This window comes from Gymnoscopelus braueri (genome assembly GCF_963280865.1).
Source record: "Gymnoscopelus braueri genome assembly, chromosome: 16".
Lineage (NCBI taxonomy): Eukaryota > Metazoa > Chordata > Actinopteri > Myctophiformes > Myctophidae > Gymnoscopelus > Gymnoscopelus braueri.
Genome location: NC_137616.1, coordinates 22898734 through 22926300, shown reverse-complemented (window position 1 = coordinate 22926300; position 27567 = coordinate 22898734). Strand labels below are relative to the sequence as shown.

General features: G+C 42.5%; 1 protein-coding gene across 1 annotated transcript in view; it reads right to left on the bottom strand.

Moving 5' to 3' along the window:
* igf2r (insulin-like growth factor 2 receptor) overlaps positions 1 to 27567 on the bottom strand; it is a 71761-nt gene that overhangs the window by 35355 nt on the left and 8839 nt on the right. The window contains exons 3-28 of the mRNA XM_080453585.1: positions 26154 to 26272; positions 19131 to 19229; positions 18366 to 18498; positions 18140 to 18251; positions 17764 to 17869; positions 16798 to 16957; positions 15082 to 15262; positions 13883 to 13986; positions 13414 to 13581; positions 12971 to 13117; positions 12641 to 12796; positions 12252 to 12389; positions 11881 to 12037; positions 11196 to 11370; positions 10953 to 11068; positions 10029 to 10188; positions 8621 to 8797; positions 8345 to 8440; positions 8146 to 8247; positions 6242 to 6404; positions 5823 to 5996; positions 5496 to 5645; positions 4496 to 4674; positions 4262 to 4349; positions 2218 to 2427; positions 1035 to 1165 (exon numbers count right to left, since the gene is read on the bottom strand). Coding sequence (XP_080309711.1) covers positions 1035 to 1165; positions 2218 to 2427; positions 4262 to 4349; positions 4496 to 4674; positions 5496 to 5645; positions 5823 to 5996; positions 6242 to 6404; positions 8146 to 8247; positions 8345 to 8440; positions 8621 to 8797; positions 10029 to 10188; positions 10953 to 11068; positions 11196 to 11370; positions 11881 to 12037; positions 12252 to 12389; positions 12641 to 12796; positions 12971 to 13117; positions 13414 to 13581; positions 13883 to 13986; positions 15082 to 15262; positions 16798 to 16957; positions 17764 to 17869; positions 18140 to 18251; positions 18366 to 18498; positions 19131 to 19229; positions 26154 to 26272 — 3701 coding nt within the window. The remainder of the gene's footprint in view (positions 1 to 1034; positions 1166 to 2217; positions 2428 to 4261; positions 4350 to 4495; positions 4675 to 5495; positions 5646 to 5822; positions 5997 to 6241; positions 6405 to 8145; positions 8248 to 8344; positions 8441 to 8620; positions 8798 to 10028; positions 10189 to 10952; positions 11069 to 11195; positions 11371 to 11880; positions 12038 to 12251; positions 12390 to 12640; positions 12797 to 12970; positions 13118 to 13413; positions 13582 to 13882; positions 13987 to 15081; positions 15263 to 16797; positions 16958 to 17763; positions 17870 to 18139; positions 18252 to 18365; positions 18499 to 19130; positions 19230 to 26153; positions 26273 to 27567) is intronic.

Here is a 27567-nt window from a genome sequence, read left to right as displayed (position 1 = left end):
AAATGACATTAAAATTCCCAAACTATCAAAAATATATATACTTAAATGTATTAACATTCACTGCCTGAATTTTTTCTGGCCACGTTTGCCCACTGCCAGAGATTTTTAATTGAAAAAAAAAAAGTACTCAGGAGCCGAGATACAGAATTTTTAAGTTTTAAGTTAACAAGGAAGTGGATAGGAGTCTAGATATTCGAAAAATCATATCTCCTTGGTCTTTGGGTCAATTATTATTATTTTTTTTAATTAAAATTACGTTTTTTACGTCCTTGGCAGGTTTGGTAAATGGAAAAAATTACGTTTTTTACGTCCTAGGCAGGGAATCAGTTAATGTTTGGACTTGAATTTTCATTATTCTACATACAGCTATCTGAACTGTCTCGTGGTGACATTAGCATAGGATATGCAACATCTGAATGTTCTGAAACTGGTATCGGGGAAGTAATTATGGAAAACTAGCATGAGTCATGAATTTAGATGTACTTATGTTGGAGGAATATGGGTACACCAAAATATCTAGAATAATAATTCAGTGGTAACCACTTGTCAGTTCTTGAACATCAATGCCTGACTACTTATAATAGTGGAACAGCATTTTGGGGTGACATTTTCCTTTAAAAAAAATATGTCAGTTACAGGCACATTAAAAAGTAGGTGCTGCTTTCCGCCTATGTACATTAGTACTGTGGTTGCAGTATTTCCCATAGGTCCATTTAGTAGGATGGTAAATAGGCACTGTTAGTGGTAGAATTCGGGATATCAACAGTATTTATAGTACCACCGTCTCTTGTTGACAATGTCCACATTACAAACACTGCATGCCTGTGTGTTTGTGTGTTTGTGTGTATGTGTATGTATGTGTTGTGTGGTGTGTGGTGTGTGTGTGGTGTGTGTGGTGTGTGTGGTGTGTGTGTGTGGTGTGTGTGTGTGTGTGTGTGTGTGTGTGTGTGTGTGTGTGTGTGTGTGTGTGTGTGTGTGTGTGTGTGTGTGTGTGTGTGTATGTATGTGTGCGTGTGCGTGTGTTTGTATCTTACTGGGTGCATATCAGGGTGACAGGTGAAGTGGATCTCTGTGGTTCTCTGGTAGATCTTGTGGCAGGTCTCTCCGTTGGTGTAGTTCAGTATGAGCTGGTCTCCCACGTAGGTCAGAGTCTGAGACGCCATGCCTATACATCACAAGCACACAGAATGAACAGCAAAATAAAGCTGAGCCTTCAGAGACCAGCTCCAAAACAGCAGACATAAAAGACTTGAATATTGCAATGCTTTCGTGATCCCACAATATACTAACTAATTATCCCCCACATATTACAATATTGAATTTTTGATATTGCCGAAGCCTAGGAGAGGCTCAAAGCCTTCTGCATTTAATAAATAACTTTGACAATTTAGAATTCCTTTATGTAAAACAATTAATTATTTGCCAAGATCAAGTGTGCCTATAAAACATTCATAATCTATGATGGTTTGTTACAGAATTCCTGCAAAACAGAGCGCTGTACTTCATAACTTCTACAAGGGAATATTGTAATATAAATGTGGGTCAATAGCATGAAGCCCTACTAAAGTATTTATTCCCCATGAATTCGCAACCTTCTGTGAAATTGATATCTTTCAGTCACACCTCGACAGTAACCCGCAGTCCGATTAAAATCAGCAAGAAAAGATGCAATTCACATCTTTTTAACGCATCACAGTGTCTTTAGTTACAATAACCAACAATTGTTCATTTTAACTTTACACCCTCAGCCTTTAAAATAGGACAGTGTGAACATACCTTAGGGCCTGCCCTAAGGTATGTTCACACTGTCCTATTTTAAAGGTAGCCACCTTTAAAAAGGCGCAGGTCAGTGTGCTTATTTTTGACGAGCAGAGCGCTTTCAAAAGTTGAGAATAGTTGATTTTGAGAATTGCACATATGACACGGGCTGCTTTTTATCAGCTGGTGAATCACGATAAATTGCATCTCGAGATTGCTGGCCCAACCCTCCGCAAAATGTCTTTAAATTGACCCGTGTTAAATAGTCTGAAGTATGATTTTAAACTAACTTTGTCCAGATGGAGCTCCTAGACAAGGTTGTGATATACCCTGTTCCACTGTTGGGGAGGACGATGTCCCATCTTTCATGTTTCAGCAGAAAAAGGGCTCTAGGCAGGGCTTTTTCTTCATAACAGGTGATTTGTGTTATATATTGTATGTATTTGTGAATGTCCATACCTGCTATCCTGTGTGTAGTTCCCTCCACCTGGCAGGAGGAAACCAATTCGCTCCCTTTGTCCTTGTTTGTGCACACCCCCCGCTTGAGCCCGCCGCACACAGACAGGTGGTACTTGTACTTCCCGCTCGGTATCGGGTAATCCTTATCCCTCAGGGAGCTCAGGTTGAACTCAAAGCCACTGCGGGAGTCCTTAACACGACAGTCATCACCTGGAGGAGGGGAGAGGGAAGAAGAACAACTTATACCACTTTCAACCTAGTGTCGCTATGTTGGACAAGATATTATATCATAATTATTTTTTAAATAATGAAGATAGCAAATCAACAAGTTTGTGATGTAACGTGCTGTGTGCTTGTAGATAAACAATTTTCCCTTTTTATCGATATTCGTCGAAGGGCTTAAGTGGTTAATAATCTTCAAATGTGTCATTAATACAGAACTGGGATGGGACAGAAGGGGTGTGTCTGTTCAAATCAACATTATAATGGTCATGGCCATTAATGAGCGTAGTGCCAGGCTAGCTTCTGTATAAATCGAATGAAAAATCCTAGGCGGCTCATTTTGTAGTGTTTTCTCTAGGTCAGGTTAAAAACCAAAAGCAGGCTAAAAACATGGCAAGCTTCATAACATTGACCTTATAGACGGGTTTCTGCGCAACAAGGGGGGAAAATGCAGTCTTCTTTACAACATGTCTGGAACATATATTTGTAGTTTGAAACAGACTTGTACTTGAGGTCAAATGATCATGCACTGCAGCTAGCTGCTTTAGCTGACTCTAATCATGCACAGCTGACTGCTATTTATGTTTCAGTCAAAGCGGTTTTGCCCTCGCAAACACCCAGTAATGTTTATGAACACGAAACACATTATGATATAAGCCAACGCAGCCAATGCTGCAGCCAATCAAATTAATAATGAATATGTTAGATCTAACATCTACATCTATGTAGAATGAATAATATCTATGCTTGCACACTGGCACAGACATGGCAAAACTATACTCAGTTATTTTGGAAGATCCGTCATCCCAATTTCCGCCACTAGAGTGCGAAACAGTACACAAATGGTCTCCTAAGTAGGCGCCCTCTGTGGCAGATCTTGCGAAAAAGCCATTTTAGTGTCAGAATGTTCAGAAGAATGTGTGGCTTGGGTTGATTTAGTTCAGTGACCATGGGGCTAAAGAATGGGTCAGAAGCTATGTTCATGTTCACTCTCCAATTGGAATTAATAGACTCCAACCTACTTACGGTCTCCTATTCACCGGTTTCCTAGGCTGTGTGTTTTCCACTTCCTGTCGATTCATTGGATATCATTGGTCATCTGACCAGTTTCATTGGATTTCATTGGATCAAATCGACAGGAAGTGGAAAACACACAGCCTAGGAAACAGGTGAATAGAGGCGGCCACCAACGTCACGCAGATATGAAGTAAACCGGAGATGGCGATCTTGCTTCCCTATTTGTCATGGCCCATGGCTCTGGGCACCCAGAACACACCCATTATCAATTGCTTTAGCTGCGTAGTTTACTAGCCATGTTTTTAATCTGCTGTAGTTTTTAATCTGAACTTGAAAAGAAATACAAAATCAGCCAAGGGTTTAATGCCAATGTCAAGTTGCTGGAATGCAACATTTGTCACTCATGTCGCCACTAGATGGCAGCCTTTAACTAGTTGCCACTGACTTCGAAGATGTCTTTTAGCTCTATCAAAAGTTTGAGAGTTACACTTACCATTCTTCTGCATTAATGGCAGGTCAATCAATGTATGTTTATTGTAATGGATCACGCTACCAACTGGTGTTGCTAAGAATCTAATCACGGAATTGGATCCTGAAATGCTTGCGGCCATATTGCTCAGGTTCACATTGTCACAGAGATTCCATAATGCCAGTTATATGCTCTACTTGCCCAATTACCATGGCAGACAGTGGAAAGCCTTTCCCAAGAAATTCTAGGTCTGTAGTCACCGAGCTATCACTGACCTCTCTGTAATTCTCTAAGTATCCTCCAGTCTTCCAACACACACAGACACACATACTGTACCTTGGGTTTTCCTAATAGGGCAGGCCACAGAGGTCCTCCAGATGAACACATTTTCACAGCCAACCTGACGGTCAAACATTGGCGAGCCCTAAACAGACACACACACACACACACAAATTAGATCAGACTCCGATTGATCGGCACATCCCTGGAAAAGAAATCCCTGTAGAAATGACTTAAGTAATCAGAGTGTAATGTGAGGTTTTCTTGGCAATCGGCACAGTGCATACTCACAGGGTTGTCGTCACACTGGAAGATGATGCGTGTTGAGTAGTGGGACGCAGAGCCGCAGCGGTCTCCATTCTGATAGACGATGCTAATGGAGCCGTCCTCAGCCATTTGTGGACTGGACTGGACATAGCCCATGTTCAAACTGGTACTGCCAACCCTAGAACATGCTCCGAGAGGACCAACTAGAGAGAGAGAGAGAGAGACAGAGAGGCAGACAGACAGACAGGCAGACAGACAGACAGACAGACAGACAGACAGACAGACAGACAGACAGACAGACAGACAGACAGACAGACAGACAGACACAGATCATTCAAATTATATTATGATCATGCATGGATAGACTTAATGCCAAACACAATTACAATTTAGGCATTTAGCAAGTGCAAGATCAGAGTAAAGACAGAGCAAAGACCTCTAGTCAACAAACAACAGGGTAAATGGTCATGAGAGGCTTGTGTCAAATTCAGGCAGAGGTCATGTTGTTAAAATCTGACCTAAGACATCATGTTAATAAGCATGCAGTCAAAGCGGTTAGAAGAAGTCAGGGGAGAGGACATTAATTGAATAGAATGGTCCTTTTAATTCATTAAATAATAATGGTGGTCTGGCATGTTCTGGCACATAGAATGCGACTCTCGGTATTGTTGACATTGCCAACTTTCTTCCAAAGCATACAATGGTTTGTTTGATTTTGGAGGAAGCCGTTCCTCCTTCCATTCATTTCAGAACTTTCAAAGACAATAATCAGGCAATTATTCCATAATCAAACTGTGTATGCTTTGCAAAATCATCAGCAGTAATGTTAACTAGAATGCCGTGATTCAAGACTCGACCGGTAAAGGTCCTTTACTGATGTCAATGGTACGTACAGTAGATGTTCCTCAGCAGTTTACACACATGCATGGTTGTGTGTGTGTGTGTGTGTGTGTGTGTGTGTGTGTGTGTGTGTGTGTGTGTGTGTGTGTGTGTGTGTGTGTGTGTGTGTGTGTGTGTGTTTTACCGGGACAGCCGTCGATGCTGGGAAGGGGTTTACAGACGTTGATGTAGAAACTGCGCGTCTTGGCCTGGGGTGAGGTATCTATGGCAATCCAGGGACTGTCCTCCGCATCCCGAGTAAGGGGGCTCAGGTCATACTCATTACCATGGGAATCTATACACACAAAGGAATCTAATTATAGACTCTACCAACATATGACATCAGTATGTAATATATTATATAGTAGCTACTTTATTTAGTTATATACATTAACGTTAAAGCTAAAAACAGTTTATATTTTTTAAGTGTTCAGACACGTGAATGCTCAAATGATGATTTTGTTGGATTTACCAGTAACCTGGCAGTCTACTGGGGCAGGGATACAGGCCAGCGCGGTGGCAAACTCCAGGAGGACGTCGTGGGTGGTGTGAGTGGAGGAGCTCAGCTCCTCTCGCACCAGCCTCAGAGAGCCGGGGTGGGAGTCAGCGTTACACACAAAGGTAATGGTGAATGTGTTCCGAGTGCCTGAGGGAGGACGGGAGGACACATTAAAAGGGAGGGGATATAAGTCAGTGTTTTTCTTTCAATTTCTCACCTTTCAATAACAGTTTAACCAATTGAACGACAGAGTCCCTATTCTGGGGGCAAACATTCGGCGAAAATAGCAGATCTACAAGCTCACAACGTGTTGTGAGCTTGTCGATCAGCTATTTTCTGCAAAGACATTTGGTGTAGAAGGAAAACAAAGCAAATCTGCAGTCTACTGTTACCTGTGGGTACATCCAGGTCTCCTTTGTATGTGAGGGTGAGCAGTCCGTCAGTGGAGTATTGCAGGGTCTTCTCCACTCCCACAGGGCTTATGGCCTTGCCATCTTCCAGCTCACAGCCTGCTGCCCCCGGCCCACACGCCGCTGCCCCCCCACAGATATTTACCTGAATGAGAGGAAAGAGGACACGCTTACAGCACTGGTTCTCAAAGTGGGGTCCGTGGACCCCCAGGAGTCCCTGAAGGGGTTCTCCAGCTAAATGAGCAACATTTTATACTTTGGCTATTTTGAAAATAGCTGATCTTCAAACTCAGTGTGAGCGGCTACTTTTTTTAAACATTTTCCAAAAATCTTCTCTTTTTTTGAAAATTCTCTTATCGGGGCCCTTGAGACAAAATCTTTTCAAATGGGCAGCCAAATACATATACATTTGGGGATCCTTGACATAGAAATGTTTGAGAACCACTGGCTTACAGTAGGAGTACCTCTACTCAACTTTATTGGTATAGCTCTTAATCACCATTACACCCACAAAGGGCTTTACAGGCCCACATTTAACAAAGTAAACAAATGACCCTACCCTAGATGAGGTAGACAGGTGTGCAATAGATGTTGAGTGGGCAATATTCAAAGCAGAACAAACAAAAGAACAAAACTGTAAAAATCCATGCTGGTAAATGAAAGCACAAGTAAAACAATTGTATTAATAGTACTGTATACTGATAATAAAAAAGTGACATAATCCGTTATCATCAAAATGCAGTTATATATGTCACAGGGAAATTGGAGAAGGCGCGCTCGTTTTTAGGCACAGGGCTTCGCGGCGAGGCGGGGCTTTTCGAGACAGGGTTTATTACGCGAGGCTCGCGAGGAGGAGGAGGAGAAAGAGGATGCGGCGTGATGAGGAGGAGGAGGAGACGGCGCCGCGAGGCGGGGCTTTGATGCGACGCAGACCTGTCTTTTGTTGTTCCCCCCCACATAGCAACCAGGAAGCTACGCTAGGCGAACGCTGAACACGTGTTCACACGCACACGTGATAATAGTTATTGTCCATGACGGAGGCGCGCCGACTCAGCAGAGCTTGAGGCCGAGGAGGCGCACACGTGCGAGTGCCCGCGCCGACCGGCCGAAGGTCTGCTAGTCGAATCAGTGCTGTCCGAGTTGTGAACCGATAGGGACAGAATAGTTCTTTTCATGGATCACTATCCGTGTGTGTGTGTGTGTGTGTGTGTGTGTGTGTGTGTGTGTGTGTGTGTGTGTGTGTGTGTGTGTGTGTGTCAGGGAGAAACTAAAACAAATGTTAAAAGCCAGAACACAATAAAAGTATCTTAACAGTCATGCTTTCAATAAACCAAATTGAAAGCGTGTGCGCGTGTGCGTGCGCCCGCATGTGTGTGTGTGTGGTCGCGGCCATATATGTTTGTGCACTTTAGTTGGGAAGCCTGGCTCGTGGCTTGCATTCGTGGCTCCCTCTAGTGTTGTTCTACAGAATTGCTGGGTGGGTGGTAAAAACGAGCACGCTTTCTCCAATTTCCCTCGTTCTACAATCTCCCTGTAACACGTAATTTTGACCTTGGTAACCCAAAAGTGAATCATCTCTATAGGCCAGCCTACTGATTATTCCCACCGAGGTCCATGAAAATCTGCCCTTCTGTTCAAGTTATTTAGTTAGTTAACGGACAAACAAACAAACAAACAAACTGAAAGGGGCAGGGAAAAAAATATTACACCCCTTTGAATTCATGCTATGATACATTTTACAATATTTAGCAACTCAGCTTGCAGACGTATTCGCATGCACATACTGCACAGTAAGTGTGTGTGTGTGTGTGTGTGTGTGTGTGTGTGTGTGTGTGTGTGTGTGTGTGTGTGTGTGTGTGTGTGTGTGTGTGTGTGTGTCAGCGTACCATGAACGTCTTGCCGTTTCCCGTGGCTGTGTAGCCCTTCTCAGAGGCCAGGGGCTGCAGGTTGAACTCAAATCCAGTGTTGGGGTCCACCACCGAACAGCTCTAGAACATGCACACACACACAAAGCAACATTAAATCATCAAACTTCAACTTTCTTGTCCCACTGAGGACATCAACAGCCCATCATTTGACACTTACACTGTTCTGGGTCGTTCTGATGGCACACGCAGCGCGGGTCTCCCATATGAAGTTTGCAGTGCAGTTCTGGTAAATCAAGAACCGCGGAGCCGACGACTGTAAAATTGCACCACAGACAGATAAATTAGGCACATGCCAAAGATTCATGTTTATATATGTGTACTATCCTGATTCTGTACCTCACCCTTTGTGCAAATAAGGCACAATGAGGGAGACTGTTATCCCATTGTACTCAATTCATCAGTGTAGTAGCATTGACACGTGCTGCAGACTCACCACAGCTCCCTTGGAGCAGACCAGGTGGATGCGTGTGGTGTAGGTAAGCTGCAGGCCGTCTGATTGGCAGGCCGAGCCGTCGGTATACTCCAGCAGCAGCTTGTCCCGCCCCTCGATGATGGGCCCGCGCTTGGCCACGCCCATGTTAGCGACTGACACCGTTTCTGCTAGAACGCCCTGAGAGACAAAGAGAGAGAGTCACCACTGGTATTATCCACACCTTCATTACTGCCATTTTGTTAGAAAAATGGCAGTGTGCATAAGAAATGTGACGCTTATTGGTGCAGAGCCACACCGTAAAGTAGCTATCACCCATTTAGACACCTATACATTGTTATACCTATCAAGATAGGAACACCTGTGTAGTTGTTGCTACAGTATACAGTATATAGCAACATTATTATTATTTTTAACCCAAGTTTTTCAGAAAACTTGGGTTAGGATTTAGAAGCCGTTTTTATATCGGCCTCAGGTCTAAATGGGATAAGTAGCTCTTTAAGTAACTCTAACGTTATCCTACTGGTCAAAAAGAATAAACACGCAGCTTATATGTAAGCCACTGTAACGATGTGCTGAACACTTATTGTATGAACGAATTGGCCCAACTTTCAGAGCATAACAAATTGCAAGGTAACCTCAGGTCATATTATGGGGAGGGAGAAAATAGTATAACCATGATATCAGTAATAAGAAACACAATCACTAAAACTGTACACAACAATGTGCAGGAATTTGTCTTGTTGACTGGAGTACATGATAGGACAATGCAATGCAGGTACGTCATTTTAACTACTTACAATATACCTTGTCGTGTGACCAATAGCTCATCTTCAAGTTCGCAATGCATGTAGGTCACAAGGCTTGTAGCTCACAACACGTTGCATTAAGGTTGAACTGGTGACCTTCCGATAGGAATCGGAGGGTCACCAGTTCACCAGTCTCTCTATCCACTCAGCTACAGCCACCCCTGTATCATGATTATATCATGGCAACACACATGTCTACGGTGTTGTTGCCGTAGAATGCCCACTGTATGATAAAATACCATATCATATCACATGGCCTCTCTTACGTATATTAATGCTTTTATAACTTGGTTGGGCATGATTAGCAACAAGCTTCACCCTCAATTTCAACCAAAAAACACTATGTTGCAAACCAAAACCCAGTGTGCCAGTGGTCATTGTAATTATACAAAGCGAATAGAATGCTTGCAGCAGTAAAGGAAGATGAAGCAAAAGGCCAACGAGAGAAACTTGCAATGCATTAAGGGCTTGATATACTTCATTGCACGTGGTATTCACACACAGACAATATCTATAAGCTCACAACTAAGTATAAATGCGTCTATACAATATCACACTAACTTCACAATGTCTCCACTCTCACGTGGGACTACACCACACACCTGCTGCATCTCGTACTTCATCTGACACACAGACGCCTGGCGGTCACAGCCCGTATTAGCCACCAGGGGCCGACACACGTTGATGTAGTACTTTTTCAAGTTGTTGGAGTCCGACAGGTCCATGGTCTGCCAATTCCTACTGGAGCCAGGACGAGACAAACTGGAGACAGATGGACAGAGGGGAGAAAGGGATGGGGTTGGGGAAGAAATAGAGATTAAGACAGAGCAAAAGAACAGTGCCGAGAAGGAGTTAAAAGAAGGAGCAAGCGAGATGAGCGTATTCGTAATGACACAAAGATAGTGAGAGGGACCAATACGGAGATAGAGCAGAGAGCGGCGGTACAGAGAGAGGTGTGGGAGTTAAGAAATACACAGAGGTGTGAAAAAGAGGTGAACAGAAAGAGGGAGAGTTGATGAAATTATGTAAGACACAATGTTCAGTCTTACACAGTGAAGTGTTGGTTTAGCTCCAAAAGTGTAAAAATGGATCCAGAAGGGTCCAACAAACATGATGGATGGCAACTAACGCCAAGTTTCAAGCAAGCACAACATCAAGAATGGGACACAGTAAATGTTAATATTAAATCCAATACCAGTATAGAAGGGAACTTTCTGTACAAACTCAAATGTTTTAATAGTTAGTTTATTTAAAGGAAGGTGTCCCATCCTTAATGGAATGTTCAATAATTGTCTTGCTGCAGTTCCTGCTTACATTTAATATTGTGATATTGATATATCAATATCGAATATCATGATACTTGGGGAATGTCAGAAAGTCAGAAAGGAATGTCAGCCGTAACAGCACATTTCAGCAGGACAGCATTTGCATATTACATTTTGGATATTGCCCATTGTTGGTTCACATCATGGTATCACGTCATGGTATCAGATCAAATCGGTGCACAGTGTGTAGAGCAGTGTTACCTGGATAGGTCGTATTGTTCCAGAGTGTTGGGGTCGGTAACCACACACTCATGGGGTCTCTCAGGACAGGCGTAGGATGTGTACCAGCGGAAGATATATGTGTAATTGTCCTCCACCTGAAATACATGTATACACACAGTTTATGCTTAAGAGAAGAGAAGAGAAGAGAAGAGAAGAGAAGAGAAGAGAAGAGAAGAGAAGAGAAGAGAAGAGAAGAGAAGAGAAGAGAAGAGAAGAGATTACCTGGTACTCAGGCTGGCCGACCCCAGCATCTCTGTCACAGAGGAAGGTGATGAGTGTAGACCGCAGGGTGTGTCCTTCGTTGTTGTACTGGGAACCATTAGAGTAGGTCAACTGGATTACCTCGTCATAGTAGGACAGATGGGAGTTAAACTCCCCCAGGCTCCACGACTTCAAGCTAAATGAAAGAAAAGGTTTTTTATTTAACCACTTACATTCAAAAGAAGGAGGTCGCACAGCTCGTAGCCACGATGCAAACGTATTATATTTAAAGGATAAACTAACGTTTCGACAATAATCGTTTCCCTCAGGTTTTAGGAGAGAATTGAGTACAAACATCACATTTAACCACTTAACCATATGAACCCCAGTATTCTGGTCATAATAGTTGAACATTCAGCGAAAATAGCCGCTATAAGCTCACAACACGTTGCGACTATTTTAGCACTTAACCCCTAACTGCTCCCCGAACGCTGTGCTAATAGAGCTCACTGATCCTAGTAGTTGCAGAGGACAAATTGTGACTAAAATACCCCGAAGGAGTATTATTATTTTTATTATATTGCGTTGTAAAACGCTACATTACGAATATAACCAAATGGACCCGTTATCACAGAGGATGTTACTGTGTGGCTAACGGATTACGAGGTACATGACACATGAGTGCAGAGTTTTGGCTGCTCCTCACCTCTTGTCCACCTGACAGGCGCCAGTCTTCTCAGGACAGGAGGCAGTGGGGGCGGTGACGGAGCCACACACATTGATGTAATAGTCGTACACATCACTGGACAGGTTGTAGAAGCCACCATTGGGCTTGGACAGAGGGGACAGGTCAAAGGTGAAGTCTGGAGCGGGGGAGAGGTGCATTGAGGTGAAAAGGGACAGAGAGGAAGGCGATAGTCAGTGGCAGCCTGTGTGTCCAATAATGTCAAGCACACCTACACAGACAGATATTGACTACAGATTTAGGAGGCATTTGTAGAATCAATACTGGGTTAATACTGTTATGGGACGTATACAGTACGTGCACATATTTGTGTGTGTGTCTGCGTGTCCTACCGGACTGTGGGTCGTCCACCTTGCAGTCATCTCCCTCTGCTTTGGACAGCACGCAGGCCACAGCGGTGTACCACTCAAACTCGTACATGCAGCCGTCAGACGACACGCTGCGCATGATGGGAGCGCTTTCCAGGTCACCTGATGAGAGGACAGCAAGAACGGCCCAAAGACAGCGAACGCGAAAACGTGACAATGTGAGTCGAGAATAGAATCCACTGTGAAGGCCAGCAGCAACTCACACGCATGCACATACTGTACACACACACAGCCCCACACACACACTGGGGAATATAAGAATTTTATTTTCACAGATGCACGTGGCATGACTTTCTCACAGGATTTAATGCGACACAAATTACGTTTGACTTGAGACACACACAAACACACACCTGGTTTGCACTTGAGTGTGATGATGGTTCTGATATTGGTGTTGCTCGTGCACTTGTCCCCGTCAGTGTAAACCAGCCTGATGTCACCTCCTGGCTCGCTCGTCGGTGCCGAGGACAGGAACAGTCCCAGACTTTTGGATTTATTATTGTGCTCATCTGAAGTAACAGAGCCACACAAGCAGCAGGATATACGTAAGACATCAGCAGGACACTAGGGATGTGCATGGCTAGTCGACTATGTATTTTAAATCCCACTCTTTCTTTTGTTCTTAGTCATTGAAATCCCCCCTGCTTTTCCGTCCCTCTGTCTGTCCGTGCGTCTGTTCTCACCTACGACGCAGATGGCAGAGTCCTCTGGGCAGTGGGTGGCCGGTCCTCTCTGAATGACTCTGCGACACATGTTGAGGTAGAAGCGTCCTGTGTCTCTCTCCGGCGCACTGGCGTACACCGCCTCCCAGTTCTGGGCTGTTTCAGACTCTGAATGACAACAGAGAGAGAGGGAGAGATGGGTTTAGAGAGAGAACACAGATTGAGAGAGAGAGAGATAGAGTTTATTGTACCTCACTAGATTACACAGAAGTTAAACTGCTTTTTGCAACAACCATGGCAGATAAAGGGTGTATTGTTGTTTTCATTAGCAAGGTAGCAGCAGGTTGTGAGCTTGTAGATCTGCTATTTTCGCTGAATGTTCGCCTAATGTTGGCCTATTATGACATGTCCAGAATAGGGGCACTAGTGTTCATGTACGTAGTTAGAGATACATTCTGTCTCACCAGGGTATCGCGTGAGGGGCAAGAGGTCATAGTGCTTGTTGTTTTTGTTGGAGACCCTACACAGCGGGTCCTCCGTTCCCTTCACACACGCATAGGCCGTCGGCCAGTTGAAATAGTAAGTGCAGTCGGTTTCACCCACGAACACAGGAGTGCCACGGCCGCCATTGCCTGAGGATTAAAAACAAACACACAAAACAGTTGCCAGAGTGGTAAAACAGAAATGTAAGGTGTTAAAACCATGATTATGAAATTATAAAGAAAGAAAAGAGTATAGAAATTATGAATTTGTGCAATGTGCACAACAATTTTAATCTTGCACGTTTTGATCTCTTATGTGATTTAATATTGATTAAATTGTTGCATTGTAGTGTATGTACTTGAAAATCTTGCACAATGCAACTTTTACTACTTTATGTCAGGCCTACAGTATGTTCTGTCCTCTTCCATAGGTTTTAAACTGGGGTCTCACCTGCGGTCTTGTTGCATTCAAAGTTAATGATAGTCATCCTCTGGAAGCCCGTGGAACACTTGCTACCGTCTGGGTAGATGAGAGTCAGGTCTCCATCAGAATAGCTAGTGTCAAAGAAATGTTGTAATGAAGTGAACATTGTAAGAACTACTGGTTAATGTAATAATGTCTGAGTTGAATACACTCCCCTTTTCCCTATGGCATTTGTTATACCCTGTTGTAGACACCTTGGCTCCTGGCAATTTTGCATTTCTTTTGTTACTATGCTAGTTTATGGCTGGGTTGCAGGGGAAAGGATAAGGATAATTACAGGTCCATTCATGAAAGTCCTTGCGGTCTTGTTTCCAATGAGGGCCTGTGAGCAATTAGGGGTTAAGAGTCTTGCTCAGGGACAAATTTCATTTCATCGACACATTTGCTGGCCTGGCCTAGAATCGTACCTGGGGCAACCAGGGCCTCTGGCTCCCTAGGCGGGCTCACTAACCACTCAGCTATGGCCGCCCCATGTCTGTAAGGGTAGGGTTTTCCTTTGATAGTGGGGTATTTAAGCCTGAATCAGTCAGTGTGTACTTTGAGTTCAAGCTGGCTGGTTCCAATTGCGATTCTGTGCTGTGATGCTGAGATTGTAAGTTTTGTAACTCCATTTGATATCAAATTTAAACACTCATTCTTCTTAAACTGTGAACTGTCTCTGCCTTATTTGTCTCGAACTTTTGACTCAATCCTCATTCAGATTTCTGCAACGACACTACTACACTAGAGAGGTGAGTGTGTGTGTGTGTGGGGGGGGGGGGTTGGATGAGACAGGAAGTCAGGAGAGGAGTGGGGAGTTGACTTTTTTAATTATAAAGTCAAATTTACAGTTAACAGACAAGAGACATAGATCAGTGGTTCTCAACCTTTTCTGGATCAGGGCCCACCCAAATCGTGAGCAGCCCACCCGCATGCATTTTCAGAGCATGTTTATTTTATTGATCAAGCAATCGATCAAGTTCCACTTTGGATCAATGGAACTAACGTAGTATACTTTAAGTTAAGTAATTTATTGGTGTCACTTTTTAATATTATGTTATATTATCATTATCATCAAAATCTTAGTGTTTAGACATTTATTCGGCAATACCCTCGCAGCCGTTGAGAACTAGTGAGATAGCTAAAGAAACAGAAGATAGTTGGCTGGTTTCTCTCTCTCTCCTTACCGGAGTGTCTGGTTCTGATATCTGCCAGCGACCTTCTTGACGTCTCCACTGGGTTTCACCTGGCAGGCTGATACATAGTTCTCGTCTCCACAGATGCTCGATCCGATTCCCCCACACACGTTCAGGTAGAACACGTAGTTGTTGTCGCTGGTCTCGGCGTGGTAGAGGTTAGCCTCAGTGTCTGCACACACGCACACACACGAAAAATGTGTTAGTTTTAAACTGGTCTACTTCTCTAATTGTAAAGAATTTTAAGCAAAATAATGAATAGATTGGGACATAGTTGATGGCTGACCTGGCTCACTTCTATTCCACATGATAACCCATAAGAGACCCAGGAAAATGCCCATATTTTGACCAGCGTTGAATAAATATATTCATACGATTAGAACTTGGCAGGTTTCGTTATTATTTTGACACTGGAATCTATGTGCATCTCATTTACAACGACGTTACACAGCTTAGTTCTCAAACTTTTTCATGTCAAGGACCACCAAATTGATATGCATTTGACTGCCCCCATCTGAAAGGATTTTATGGCAGGAACCCGCAGAAGACAAGATTTGTGTTTCGAAAGATGTTTCACGTTTCACTTTTTTTTAATAGCATCTACAGTACAAGCTCACAACACATGGCGATGTGACACGTTGTGAGCTTGTAGATCGGCTATTTTTGAATAGCCGAAGTATAAAATAGGCTTCAAGTGGATTAACTGATTGGGAAGCTATATTAACAAAATTTGTTTGGGACCCCTGGCTATGAAGTAATGATAATCCACCTTTTGAGGAATATAACATTACAAAGTAATGGAGTGCCAGTCCAGTTTTTATGTCAATATGTTCAAATAAAGTACAAATAAGTATTGCTTTCTATTCAATAACAGCTGGGCTAGTAAAGTTTTTGATATATAACACTGTACACATCAGGCTCACACAAGCGCACATAAATTATTCTATTTTCCAATTTCTCAGATGTACCCCCTACATTACCCATACCCCTAGGCCTACATGTACCCCATTTGAGGGGGGGATTTAGAAAATGTAAACAAAAATGCAAAATAGGAACACCAGGGTTAACGTGGTTAAGCGTGATCAAACAAATGTATCGCTATCATTAGCCAATTCAGTTCAGTTAAAGGATACATGAAAATGTGTATTGATATTGCTATGCTTGTATTACTGTTGCTATTATTTAATTATACTTAGAGAGTAATAGTTTTTTTATTTTATTAAAATGTTCAAAAGTTAATTTCAAGAAAAAGCTACAAGGACACTTGTCCCATAACATGGATTGTTTGATGTACTGATACATGGACTGAGTAATGTGTTGAGTCACAATGTGCACAGAGGGTGTCAGAGCACGTGATTTGACTGGAAATAACAATGAGCTACTGTAGGGCAAGCTAGGAAGGTTAAGGTCACTTAAGATTGTTCATAAACTTACTTCCCTTTTAAGGAGGCTAAAAATACGTCCTCATAGCTTACATAGCAGAGGCCAGACTGGACAGGAAGGCACACGCTACCGTGTGTGTGTGTGTGTGTGTGTGTGTGTGTGTGTGTGTGTGTGTGTGTGTACATATGTATGTGTGTGTGTGTGTGTGTGTGTGTGTGTGTGTGTGTGTGTGTGTGTGTGTGTGTGTGTGTGTGTGTGTGTGTGTGTGTGTGTGTGTGTGTGTCTGTGTGTGTGTGTGTGTGTGTGTGTACATGATGCACTCACATTCGAGTGTGAGTGGAGTGAGGTCTACGGAGACGTCATGCTGATCGCTGGTCAGTTTGCAGGTGTGACTCTCCAGGTAATCTCTGTGACAGGCATACTCCGTCCCCCACGTCACCTCATAGCGACAGTTGGAGCTAGCTGTGACCTTAGGATCGGTCCCCTGGAGAGGAGAGGGGAGGGGGCAAACAGGAGGGTAGGTTTTAAAATAATGAGTCAGTATTGTAAAAGGTTGGGGTCCTAGACACCATCGGAAATGAGGTTATGGAAAATGATGACTGAACATTATGAATAAGATCACAGCATCAGGTACATACTGTACAGTAGTAGTATGGTTTGAAAGTGGTAAGTGGGATTATATGATCTGAATAGGCAGAAAGGTGAAATATGAACTGCTATGTTGGTACTGAACCCCTGAATGAAGTTAGATTTAAATCAGACCCCAAATGGAGGCGGTAGAGCGGAGACAAACTATTCTATTTATAGCAACAATCCATGACTGGGTGCAGAATGCTGAGATGTGAACTTTGGTCTCTCAACTGTGTAAATTAAGGAAAACAATTCACCGAAGCATCTGCTCTCACCCTTATCTCTGTTGCTTCCTCTTTAACCTGCGTTACTCAGACGGCTGACTTCCATAACTAATGTCAATACAATACGGAGACATAGTACTACTCTTTGGTGTTGAATTATTTTATTAAGGCAGTTTAGAGAAAATGTGACATTTTGTCTTAACATTTTTAGTCACTTCCATTTGGGAGAAAATGAAACCTACCGTATTCTGAAGGCAATCAAATTCGGGACTACATTCAATAAATTAACTTGTACTGTACGTGGACATGATGCATTATGATGGCCAATTCATCAACGAAAGATGTATTCATGTTTATGTTTTTTTTCTGCTGCTTGTTCTGTGTGTTTGTGCGTGCGCCGTGCGTGCATGCATGCATGCGTGCGTGCGTGTCTCACCTCCTGTCTACCCGAAGGGCAGATGAAGGTAACGGTGACACCAGGAGTGTGTCCATTACAGAAGTCTGGAACAGAGGAGCCACTGACCTCATACCTCAGCTGCAATCTGAGAGGAGGAGAAGAGAGGAGAGGAGAGGAGAGGAGAGGAGAGGAGAGGAGAGGAGAGGAGAGGAGAGGAGAGGAGAGGAGAGGAGAGGAGAGGAGGAGCAAACTTTGATTAACAGTAGTGAGCAGACAGTGAGCAAACAACCCAGACTCCTATCCTTCCTCTACATTCAGGCAAATGGACGGACAGTCAAGCATCAGCCTTGGTGGAGCACACTGCTGCTATATGGACAGTATGTGTGTAGTATACGGTTAAGCATTAGCTGGGTACCTGTCATTAGAAACCAGCTCTAGCTGGTGGGTGGGAGAGCCCATGCTGTAGGTACCCTGCTTGTTTTTAAGACACGCCGCCGAGCCCTCGGGGCAGGAGGTGCCTGGACGGTCTAGGAGGAGAAAGGAGGTTGAGAGGGAGAGAGAGGGTGAACAACATTAAAGAATGAAGACTCTGGATCATGATTCAATAAAATGTTCATGTCAATCCATCCATATGTCCATACTGAGGCTGCGGCAGATGTTGATGTAAAAGTCCACTTCGTCATCAGAGTCGTCCACCAGGTAGCCATCATTCACTTTTATCAGGGGGGTCAAGTCGTGTTTCTTTCCGTCTGTGTCAAACACATAGCAGGGCACCTGGACACAGACAGAGGACCCAGTGAAGATCAACCACTTGATTTCAACACATTTAACCACGTTCAAATCCTCTAAACCTCTAAAGTAAACTGGACCTGAGTTGGCTCTGTACTTGGACAACTCTACACCAAATCTCTGTCTACACCAAATCTCTACAAGTGAGTTTATAGATCTGCTATTGTTGGCTAATGTTCCCCCCAGAATATGGATGCTGGGGTTCAAGTGGTTAACCCCTTAAGCTGTACAGTGCACAATACACTGTCGTCCGACAAATAGCTAAACAGCCAATCTGCAAGATCAAGCTTGTAGATTTGCTATTTTCGTTATGTGGCTTTGAAATGTTTTGAAAATGTTAAAAAAAAATCTTTATAAATGAGGGCCCGCAGCTAAATACATACAATTTGGGGTTCCTTGAAAACGTTTGAGAACCACTGCTGTATTGGAATGCAATGTGTGCACTGTCTCTCTGGATGGACTCATGTGACAGTGCTACCTTCCACACCGTGGAAATGCATCTCACACTCTCCTCACACAGACACAAACACACACACACGCGCGCACACACACAGACATGACGCATCTTTCCTACAGTCAGTTGGTCTCTCAAAAGAATATATACTAAAAACACCTACCTCTTTATGTGGTTTGAATTTGCCACTCTTGCAGGCCAAGTAGGTCCTCCACTCAAAGTAATGCACACACTGGGACACGGTGACAAACTCTGGGCTCCCCTGGGGAACAAAGACAAAATTTGTATATACTTAGATACGTAAGATAGATTAGTTAAATATATTAGATCAGGGGTCTTCAACAGTGGGTCCGGGACCCCTAGGGGGTCCTCAGAGGTACTACACATCTTTGTGTGATAGGATCATTGTTTTTTACATTAACAACTTGAACCCTATATGAACCCTAAGGACAACTTTAGCCGAAAATAGACGATCTACAAGCTCCCCACGCCGAGGTAGATCGTCTATTTTGGGCAAAGAGAGGGGAAAAAAGAGCAGACCAAGTACAAAGTGAAAGTATTGATTGTTTAAGCGGTTAATGCCTGAAAATGCACATTAACACGAATCCAACATTATGAAAAGCTGTAATCTGCAACACAATTGTATGTAATATATAGTGGGGGTCCCTGCTGCATCTCTCTCTCAGAGAGGGGGTCCTTGGGCTGAAAACGTTGAAGACCCCTGGATTAGACTGATACAGCAGCCAGACAGACAGATACAGTATATAAATCTTAATTTATCCAGAGGAAAATTCAGGTCAATGTAAAAGACAGCAAAAAGATGACTTAACATCTGATCTAACGCTCTGCGCATGGGCTGGTCAGGTGTTCAACTTCTACCAGTAGGTAGAAATAGAGGCGTAGGTATCGTGTGCAATGCATTCTATCACCAATAAAAACTCATCAATCTTAATTGATTACGTGTTATCACTCTTTTTGACACTTTTTTTCCTCCACTTTCATTTCATCACCTGTCTGCTCTAGTCTTCTTTTTAGTATGAAACCCCCGTTGAACGGTATTTGACAGGAAACATATACTGTAAGACTGTCATACAAACACACACAGAGCAGCCCACTGAACCCACTGGCAGGAAATAAATATTGTGTCAGTGTCAAGTCAATATGTTGTTTCCAGTGAGACATCATTTCAAAGCCAGGTGTTAGGCCTACTTCATCATTTCAAACCCAGATGTGAGGCATACTTCTCATGCACACTGAATCATTGGGAGTTCATTACTGTCACAACTTGTTGCTTCTGTTCTTCATTGCTCATATTTGCCTCACAATATGCAAACAATCATTTGATGAATTCAAATGACAATTTTTAACCACTTAAGCCCTATATACAATAGGGAAATGTGCTGTATATAGGGCTTACGCTAAAATAATTGCATGGCTACAAGCATGTAGATCTGCTATTTTCCGTATTTAAAATAAAAAAAGAAAATTCCAACTAATGCAGTGTTTCAGCTGTGCAGATCAGACACACTCATTATCTCCACCAGGCAGAGATATTGCATTATGTCTGTCTGTTTTGTCTGTCTACAGCTAATCTCGTGAACAGTACACTAAGCGGTTTCATAGTTGTTATGCGGGGCGCTTAGCCTGGTAAACCCTCCCTCCGGAAAATCTCATTTCCATTTGATTTCAGGAGTGAGTCTGGCCTGATCGCCCATTCTGCAATATTGGCTGTGTACACCAAATGGACGAGCCTATCAGCGTCGTCGCACATCGTTCTGTGATTGACAGCGACAGTTGGCCAATCAGGTGGCGAGTTCGAGTGAGCCCGAATGGCACGAGTGCAGCCTGAATGCAGCCGACAAAACACGAACGGCAGCCATCTTTTCTGTCCGCTATTTTCTCCGCTGTTTTTTTACTTCAAAAAGCTCTCAAACTTCTATTTTGAGGCACGGAATTTACTTATAAGATATCGTTTGGATAGAATTTTGTTGTTTAACTTCATATATGTGGTCAATTAATCATGACAGAGCCTATTTAAAAAGAAAAATTCAGAGAATCGGCAGGGGCGGGCAGTGACACTAGGGGTGGGACGATATGGGTACCTCACGATACGATATATATCACGATATTAGGCCCACGATAACAATATATATCACGATATTCGACGATGTTCGATATATTGCAATATCACGATATTCGATATATATTGCAAGAAATTTCACCAACGATATATCACGATATCTGAAAATATCGATATATTGCGATATCACGATATATTGCATGAAAATTCACCAACGATATATCACGATAGTCCTTGTATTCAATTCATAAACACATAAAATGGAGCCAAACAGTTCAAAATCATCATTACACAAATACAGAGTAGGAAAAACAACGTATCACAAACTATATCGATATTTTTCGGCAGGATATCGATTATTTATCGCGGGAGAAAGTATCGCGATATATCGATATATCGATATATCGTCCCACCCCTAAGTGACACGCATGTATCCGAATAAGGCAACCTATTTTGGGCATGGCCGTCGCAAAAGTCCCGTTGCGTCACATTAGCCTGGTGAACTGCTGATTGGCTGAAGGGGAAAAACGATCATTGGCTGAAGGGGTTGTCAGTCAACAGTATTACTCCCGCCCAACTCCAGCCCACAGCCAATATTGCAGAATGGGCGATCAGGCCAGACTCACTCCTGAAATCAAATGGAAATGAGATTTCCGGAGGGAGGGTTTACCAGGCTACGGGGCGCTAGCAGGCCAAGCACAATTGTCCCTCTAGGTAACAGAATACATATCCCGCGTGGGCATAGAGCAAAATTAGAAAGTCAGGTGCAATCTGACCGGCCGGCTTATGGGACCTACACTACTGAATTGCGAATTACAATGCTCCTGTCCCTCTGGCTCATGGGATGTACCGCTACTAGTCATTCGCAGGCATTCAATTTGCCAGCACAAGCCAAGGCTCCGGACTGAAATGCCAACTTGTCAATGTTGCATTGTAGTTGATAATCAATATTTAAAAATATTTTGTTTGGCTTAGTCACACCAACATTGTTCTTGTTAAGTAGTTATAAGATTATAAAGATCTCTATGTCCATTTAGAGAGATACCTAATGGAAACTGCCGTGGAGTACTCGAACACTGGAGGTGGCAGTGAGGGAGGAAAAACCCAGTGCAACTTCTCATTAACTGGTGATACAAACAATAATTAATGCAAGGCATTAACCATCATACTTAGAAGAGTACACAGAACATTGAATGACAGAAATTACGTGCCGACATTGGAGCTGGGAGTTTCACGCTCACATTGCAATAAGGCGCCGCCCGACAGAGTCCATGCAGTGTGTGGACGGACCAGGGACGGACAGTCTACAGCCTTGTCATAGTTGACTCCAGTCGTGATATGGCTTAGCAGTTTCAACATGGTCTCGATCAATTTCCTACTTTGGCCATTTGTGAAAGCAAAGTTTTCCATAGTTTGTTGTTGACAAATGCCATGGATTCCTTTTCAGGACACTAATCGCGTTCTCTAAAGAAAGAGCAGCTGAAACAGCTTTTCACTGCAATAGTGCATATCGATTTGAAACAGTGTCATGCTGAGCCATACTGGTACGTGAATGCCTTTGCATGCCCAGGCTGTTGCATCATTTTAGTTCCAGTGTATAGTAGTTCTGTGTATGCTACATCTGGACTTGGCTATAACATTGTAACTTCATGTTTGTCCTAGTGATGACAACATACCATACTATTTTTTGCTGTGTTCACCATCCAAAGATGTGTCTCTATACAGCCCGTCTCCCCTGGTAGTATCATAATGATGTAATAAGTCCTTTATAATATACCTTCCCCGAACAGCCCTGTGCATACATGCACACAACCCCAAGAATTGTAATCATCACATGCCACAGACAGACAGAAAGAGGGAGGGAGGATGGGCAAGCCTCCTGGCAGAGATTTGCGCTCTACAGAGCATCTTTCGAGTTTCCACTGAATTACATGTAGAGTGCACACTGCACTGGACTTTAGAGCAACAAACAATTAGAACAATTTCAATATTTTTTCAACATTTCTAATTTCCCCAAGCTTAGATAATTAAGATGTCATGGGTTCATAGGGATCGATAGCCTATAAATCTATAGAGAAAGCATGCGAGCCCAGGCGTGCACGGCTGCACGCACCAGGGCTGGACTGGGACATAAATTCGGCCCTGACTTTTTGGCCCAGACCGGCCCACCACAACCAGCGAGCAGATACTCTACTGCCCAACTCCATCGAGGCACAAACAAACGCAGATGCCCTTAATACCACCACTTTTACTGAAAAGCCTCCCTCCATGTTCTGGAGCCTTGAGTAAAATAAATGATAAACCATACACAACTACAACCCATAAATATTATAGTTAGCCTACAGTACTCACAAACAATGAGAGTGTGTTGCTCTTATAAGGAGGATGCAGGCTAAATCACATCATGGCATGGCAGCAAGCTACCCTACACTGGGGAAATTATCTCCACTGGAGATGATGTATTGGACCCATTACAAACCTGGACATGAGCAATAGAGGACTATATTGAATGGGTGAACATGATTACATGCAAAAAATTGTCGGCATGCAATCGGAACTTGAGTTTGCTAAAGTATAGAAAACAAGGGTAGGCTGTAATGATCTGAGAATGCATCTTTTATAGGGTGCTAGATCTATAGGCTGTATGAGGATGGCATAACAAGATATGCCTAACTTATACATAGCAAAGGCTGTAATTTGCGTACTGTGTGTATCCAAATAAGTTGTTTTATTGTGACAGCAAAGTCATTTCGTGTTTTTTATTACAGCGATGTATGACCCTGTAAACATTTTGAAAGGTCAGTAAAAACAATAACACTGTGACTGAAACGATATGTTTGATCAATGTCCTTTAAGCCCATATGGGCTGCCTAGGCAACAGGATCGATGCGTGACACTTGTCATGTTATTATTAGCAGAAATGTTTATTAATTATTTTCTTTTTTTAATCAATCGTCGGCCCACCGGGCATATGCTTGGTATGGCAGATGCCCAATACACCCCTGTCACGCACACAGAAGGATAGCCTAGTTTTATTCCGTTTTAAAAATAGGCTTAAATGCTAAGGTAATATGTAACGCAGCCTTGCATAACCTACAAAACAGGCTATATTCATGACCTGGAGGGAAAAAAACAAGTTTTCAAAGCCGTTTAAAATAGATAAAGAGCGCCTGTCATGAAGCACACCATTTTGTTTGTTACAGTAGATACAAATATTTGCACACTGCCACATGGGTTAGAATGCATAAACGATTGACTAAACTATAAGCAAGACCTTTCTCAAATGAGTTTACCTTTCAGTCAATCACAGATTGAAACAAATGTGTGATAATGAAGATTAATTTGATAAACAGGCTTGAGAAGTAAGTTTCTCATGCAGCGTGTTCTCTCAAGGCTATTCCAATCAGAGAAGCATTTTAAAAAGTGTAACAATTGTAAAAAATATACAGCTCACTTGTAAGCACTGGTCTGGTACAGTATTGTCATCTGAAACCGTTGCTAAATTTTCCTTTCTGAAACCCTCCATTATTCACATATAAATGAGAACGTAATGTATCTGTATGCTGATAAGATATGTTGTAAAAGAAAGTAAACAGACTTTTATACAGAGTGCTTTCAATGAAGAAACTATGCCGACTGTGAGAACTTGATTTGTTGTTAAAATTGTACTCAAACAGAAAGATAAAAAAATCCATAATTGGGAAGGGACAGTGTGACTGTGGTATTAAGTCCTGTATAACTTGTGTCATTAACTGTACACATGTTGTCCTTGCCCAAGATTATTACTGGATAAAAGATCAAGATGTAACCTCCCCTGATTGTAAAGTATTTCAAAGAAATGGGCCACAAAAATGCATGAGCATTGATGAAGTGAAAATGTCAAACAGGGTTCAAGTAAAATTCAACAGTCATCTGTCCTTCTGGTAACGTTTTCCACTGCCTTGTGGTTACAGCTACAGAATCAGTTTGTTTTCAAAGTCAAGCCACTAAAAACGGAAATGAACTTTAACTGAGGTTAATGTAAATGACAAAACCTCCCTTAACGTGCCACTTGTTTTGAAGTTAATATTATGGTTTTCATGACAGCCAGCAACATTGGATATTGGATACATACATTGGATACAATAGGATAAAGTTAACGTTAGTATCACACTGCGGCTCTGGACCAAGTAGGATGGTTTAACAATCCTCAACGTATCCATTTGTACACTCTCAGAGTTCACCCTCAGGATTTTACAGAGCACTAACAGCACACATCCAGTCTGAGAACTACCAATGGTCACTTTGAAAAACAGAACGAGGGTGTAGCACTGCGAAAGCACTACAGTATAGGACTTTCACTAGTCGACTAGTATAACCACTAGTCGACTTTGTTGGTACTAGTCGAATAGTTGGAAAAGAAAACGTTTTTTTTTTTAAATTTGTTTTAATGCCATAGTAATGCCCCATCTTACTATTATTATTATCCTCCTGACTTTATTTTTTATCAAAAGGGGGTCAAAAGTATGCCCAATAAAAGCCTATTATTGGGCAATGGGGATCCTTGGAGACGCTGCTGTGGTGCTGTGCTGCTGTGCCAGAAGCGCTTCCCTTAAAACGCCATAAAAATAAGGGCAGGAGGATAATAATAATAGTAATATAGTAGTAGGATGGCATTAAAACAATGCCCCCCCCAAAAAAAATAAAACAAAAATTAATGTAAATTTCGACTAGTCGACTACTACGTGGTCAAATGAGTCGACTAGTAAAAATAATTAGTTGTGAATGCCCTACTACAGTATTGTATGAGTGACAATTATATATCATTTTCTGCTAATCAGGCCTAAATGGGTAGAGATTTATTTTTGTGTAACCCACCCCATCCATAATTGGGAAGGGACAGTGTGACTGTCTGACTGACATTCTGAAGTATGATACCCTTATTGTGTTCTCTGTCTATGACAGGTAACAGAATGGCCTCTAGAAGTAGAGGCCGATACTCTATTATTTATGCATTTAGTCAGTGAATAAACATTGGGAATTATGCCACAGCTGTTGAGAGACTTGGAAGGCTCGGGCCAAACGTCCGTGCTTGCTCCCCAGTAGAGAAAGAAAAATGTGTCTCACCAAGGTTTTTCCACACAGGAAGCTGACGCTGGTCTGTACGTTGTTGTTGCTGGTGGGACACTTGCTGGTGGTGTTGTAGTCCAACACCAAGCCTGTAGCCAAGCTCTGTGACAGGTCACCTGGTCAGGTAAAGGACAGAACAACAGAGTGTTTACAACGGGCCAGGTAGACAGACTGTTTAAGCCCCATTTAGAAGAAATAAATTCCATTTCTTTTTTAGATGTTTCGAAAATAGCCACTGTACAAGCTCACATTGTGAGCTTGTAGAGAGGCTATTTCTGAAACATTTTGATGCCAGGGTTAAAGTGGTTAACAGTGTAGGTGGTTATCATCCACTGAAAGCACAGGTCAAATTCCAGCAGAGAAGAGAGAACTGTACCGTATACCGTATATGGCAGACCTGTGATAAAGAATGAAACCACGGCAGCCATTCCAAACTGTTTTAAAGGCAAATGGGTGTCTCACAAACATACTGGTAGAAGAGAGCTTAGTTTAGCCGCCTTTACACCTGGCATTAACATGCGTCCAGGCAGGGTGACGCAATCGGATTGCAGCACAACTCATGAATTCAGGTGTAAATGCAACCGAGATGCATTGAAAATCCAAAATGTTAAAAGCTAAAAGGTGGTCAGAGACACATTTGGTCTCATTATTAATAGAGTAAATGCAATCAATGTGTCTCCAATCTACATACAACTACATTTTGGACACAGAAGTTCACCTCTAGTAAAATGGTGACAGTGAGACCGGACCGTAATCGAAACAATCCGGGAATACTTAAAATTATAATTTATTTTCAAATGACTCAGATGACAGCAGGTATGTAAATTATAGAGAAGTGATGATAAACACAGCAATATGCATTTTGCATGGGAGAGAGAGAAAACTGAGTTCAATGTGCATACTGGGAACACCTTTCAGGCAAAATTGTAATCTACGGTAGTTAAATCATATCTGGACCAAAAATATACACACAGACACATATTAATGGCAGGTGTAAAAGGATATCATTAAGTGCAGGCAGACATGTTCTCTATAGGCTCTGATCTAATCAAATTCTAGTCCAAATTCTAGGCCTAATGGATTTCAGAGAGTCAAGTTGATCTTGCGACTTCAAACAGTCAAAACATCTACAGTATGGGCTAGTAGGATAATTCTAGTCAAGTTGATCTTGCGACTTCAAACAGTCAAAACATCTACAGTATGTTCTAGTAGGATAATTGGAAAAAACTTGGGCCCTAAACTAATACTTTATCTATATTCTGTTGTACGATACAACCTCACAACGAGCGACACCATCGTACAGAAAAGTATTAATCAGGTTTAAAGGTTGATAAGAGCAGACAATGATCCGTGCATCATCAGATACTATGCATGTAAACTGTTCACAGCCCTTTAGAAGCAAAAGAACCAG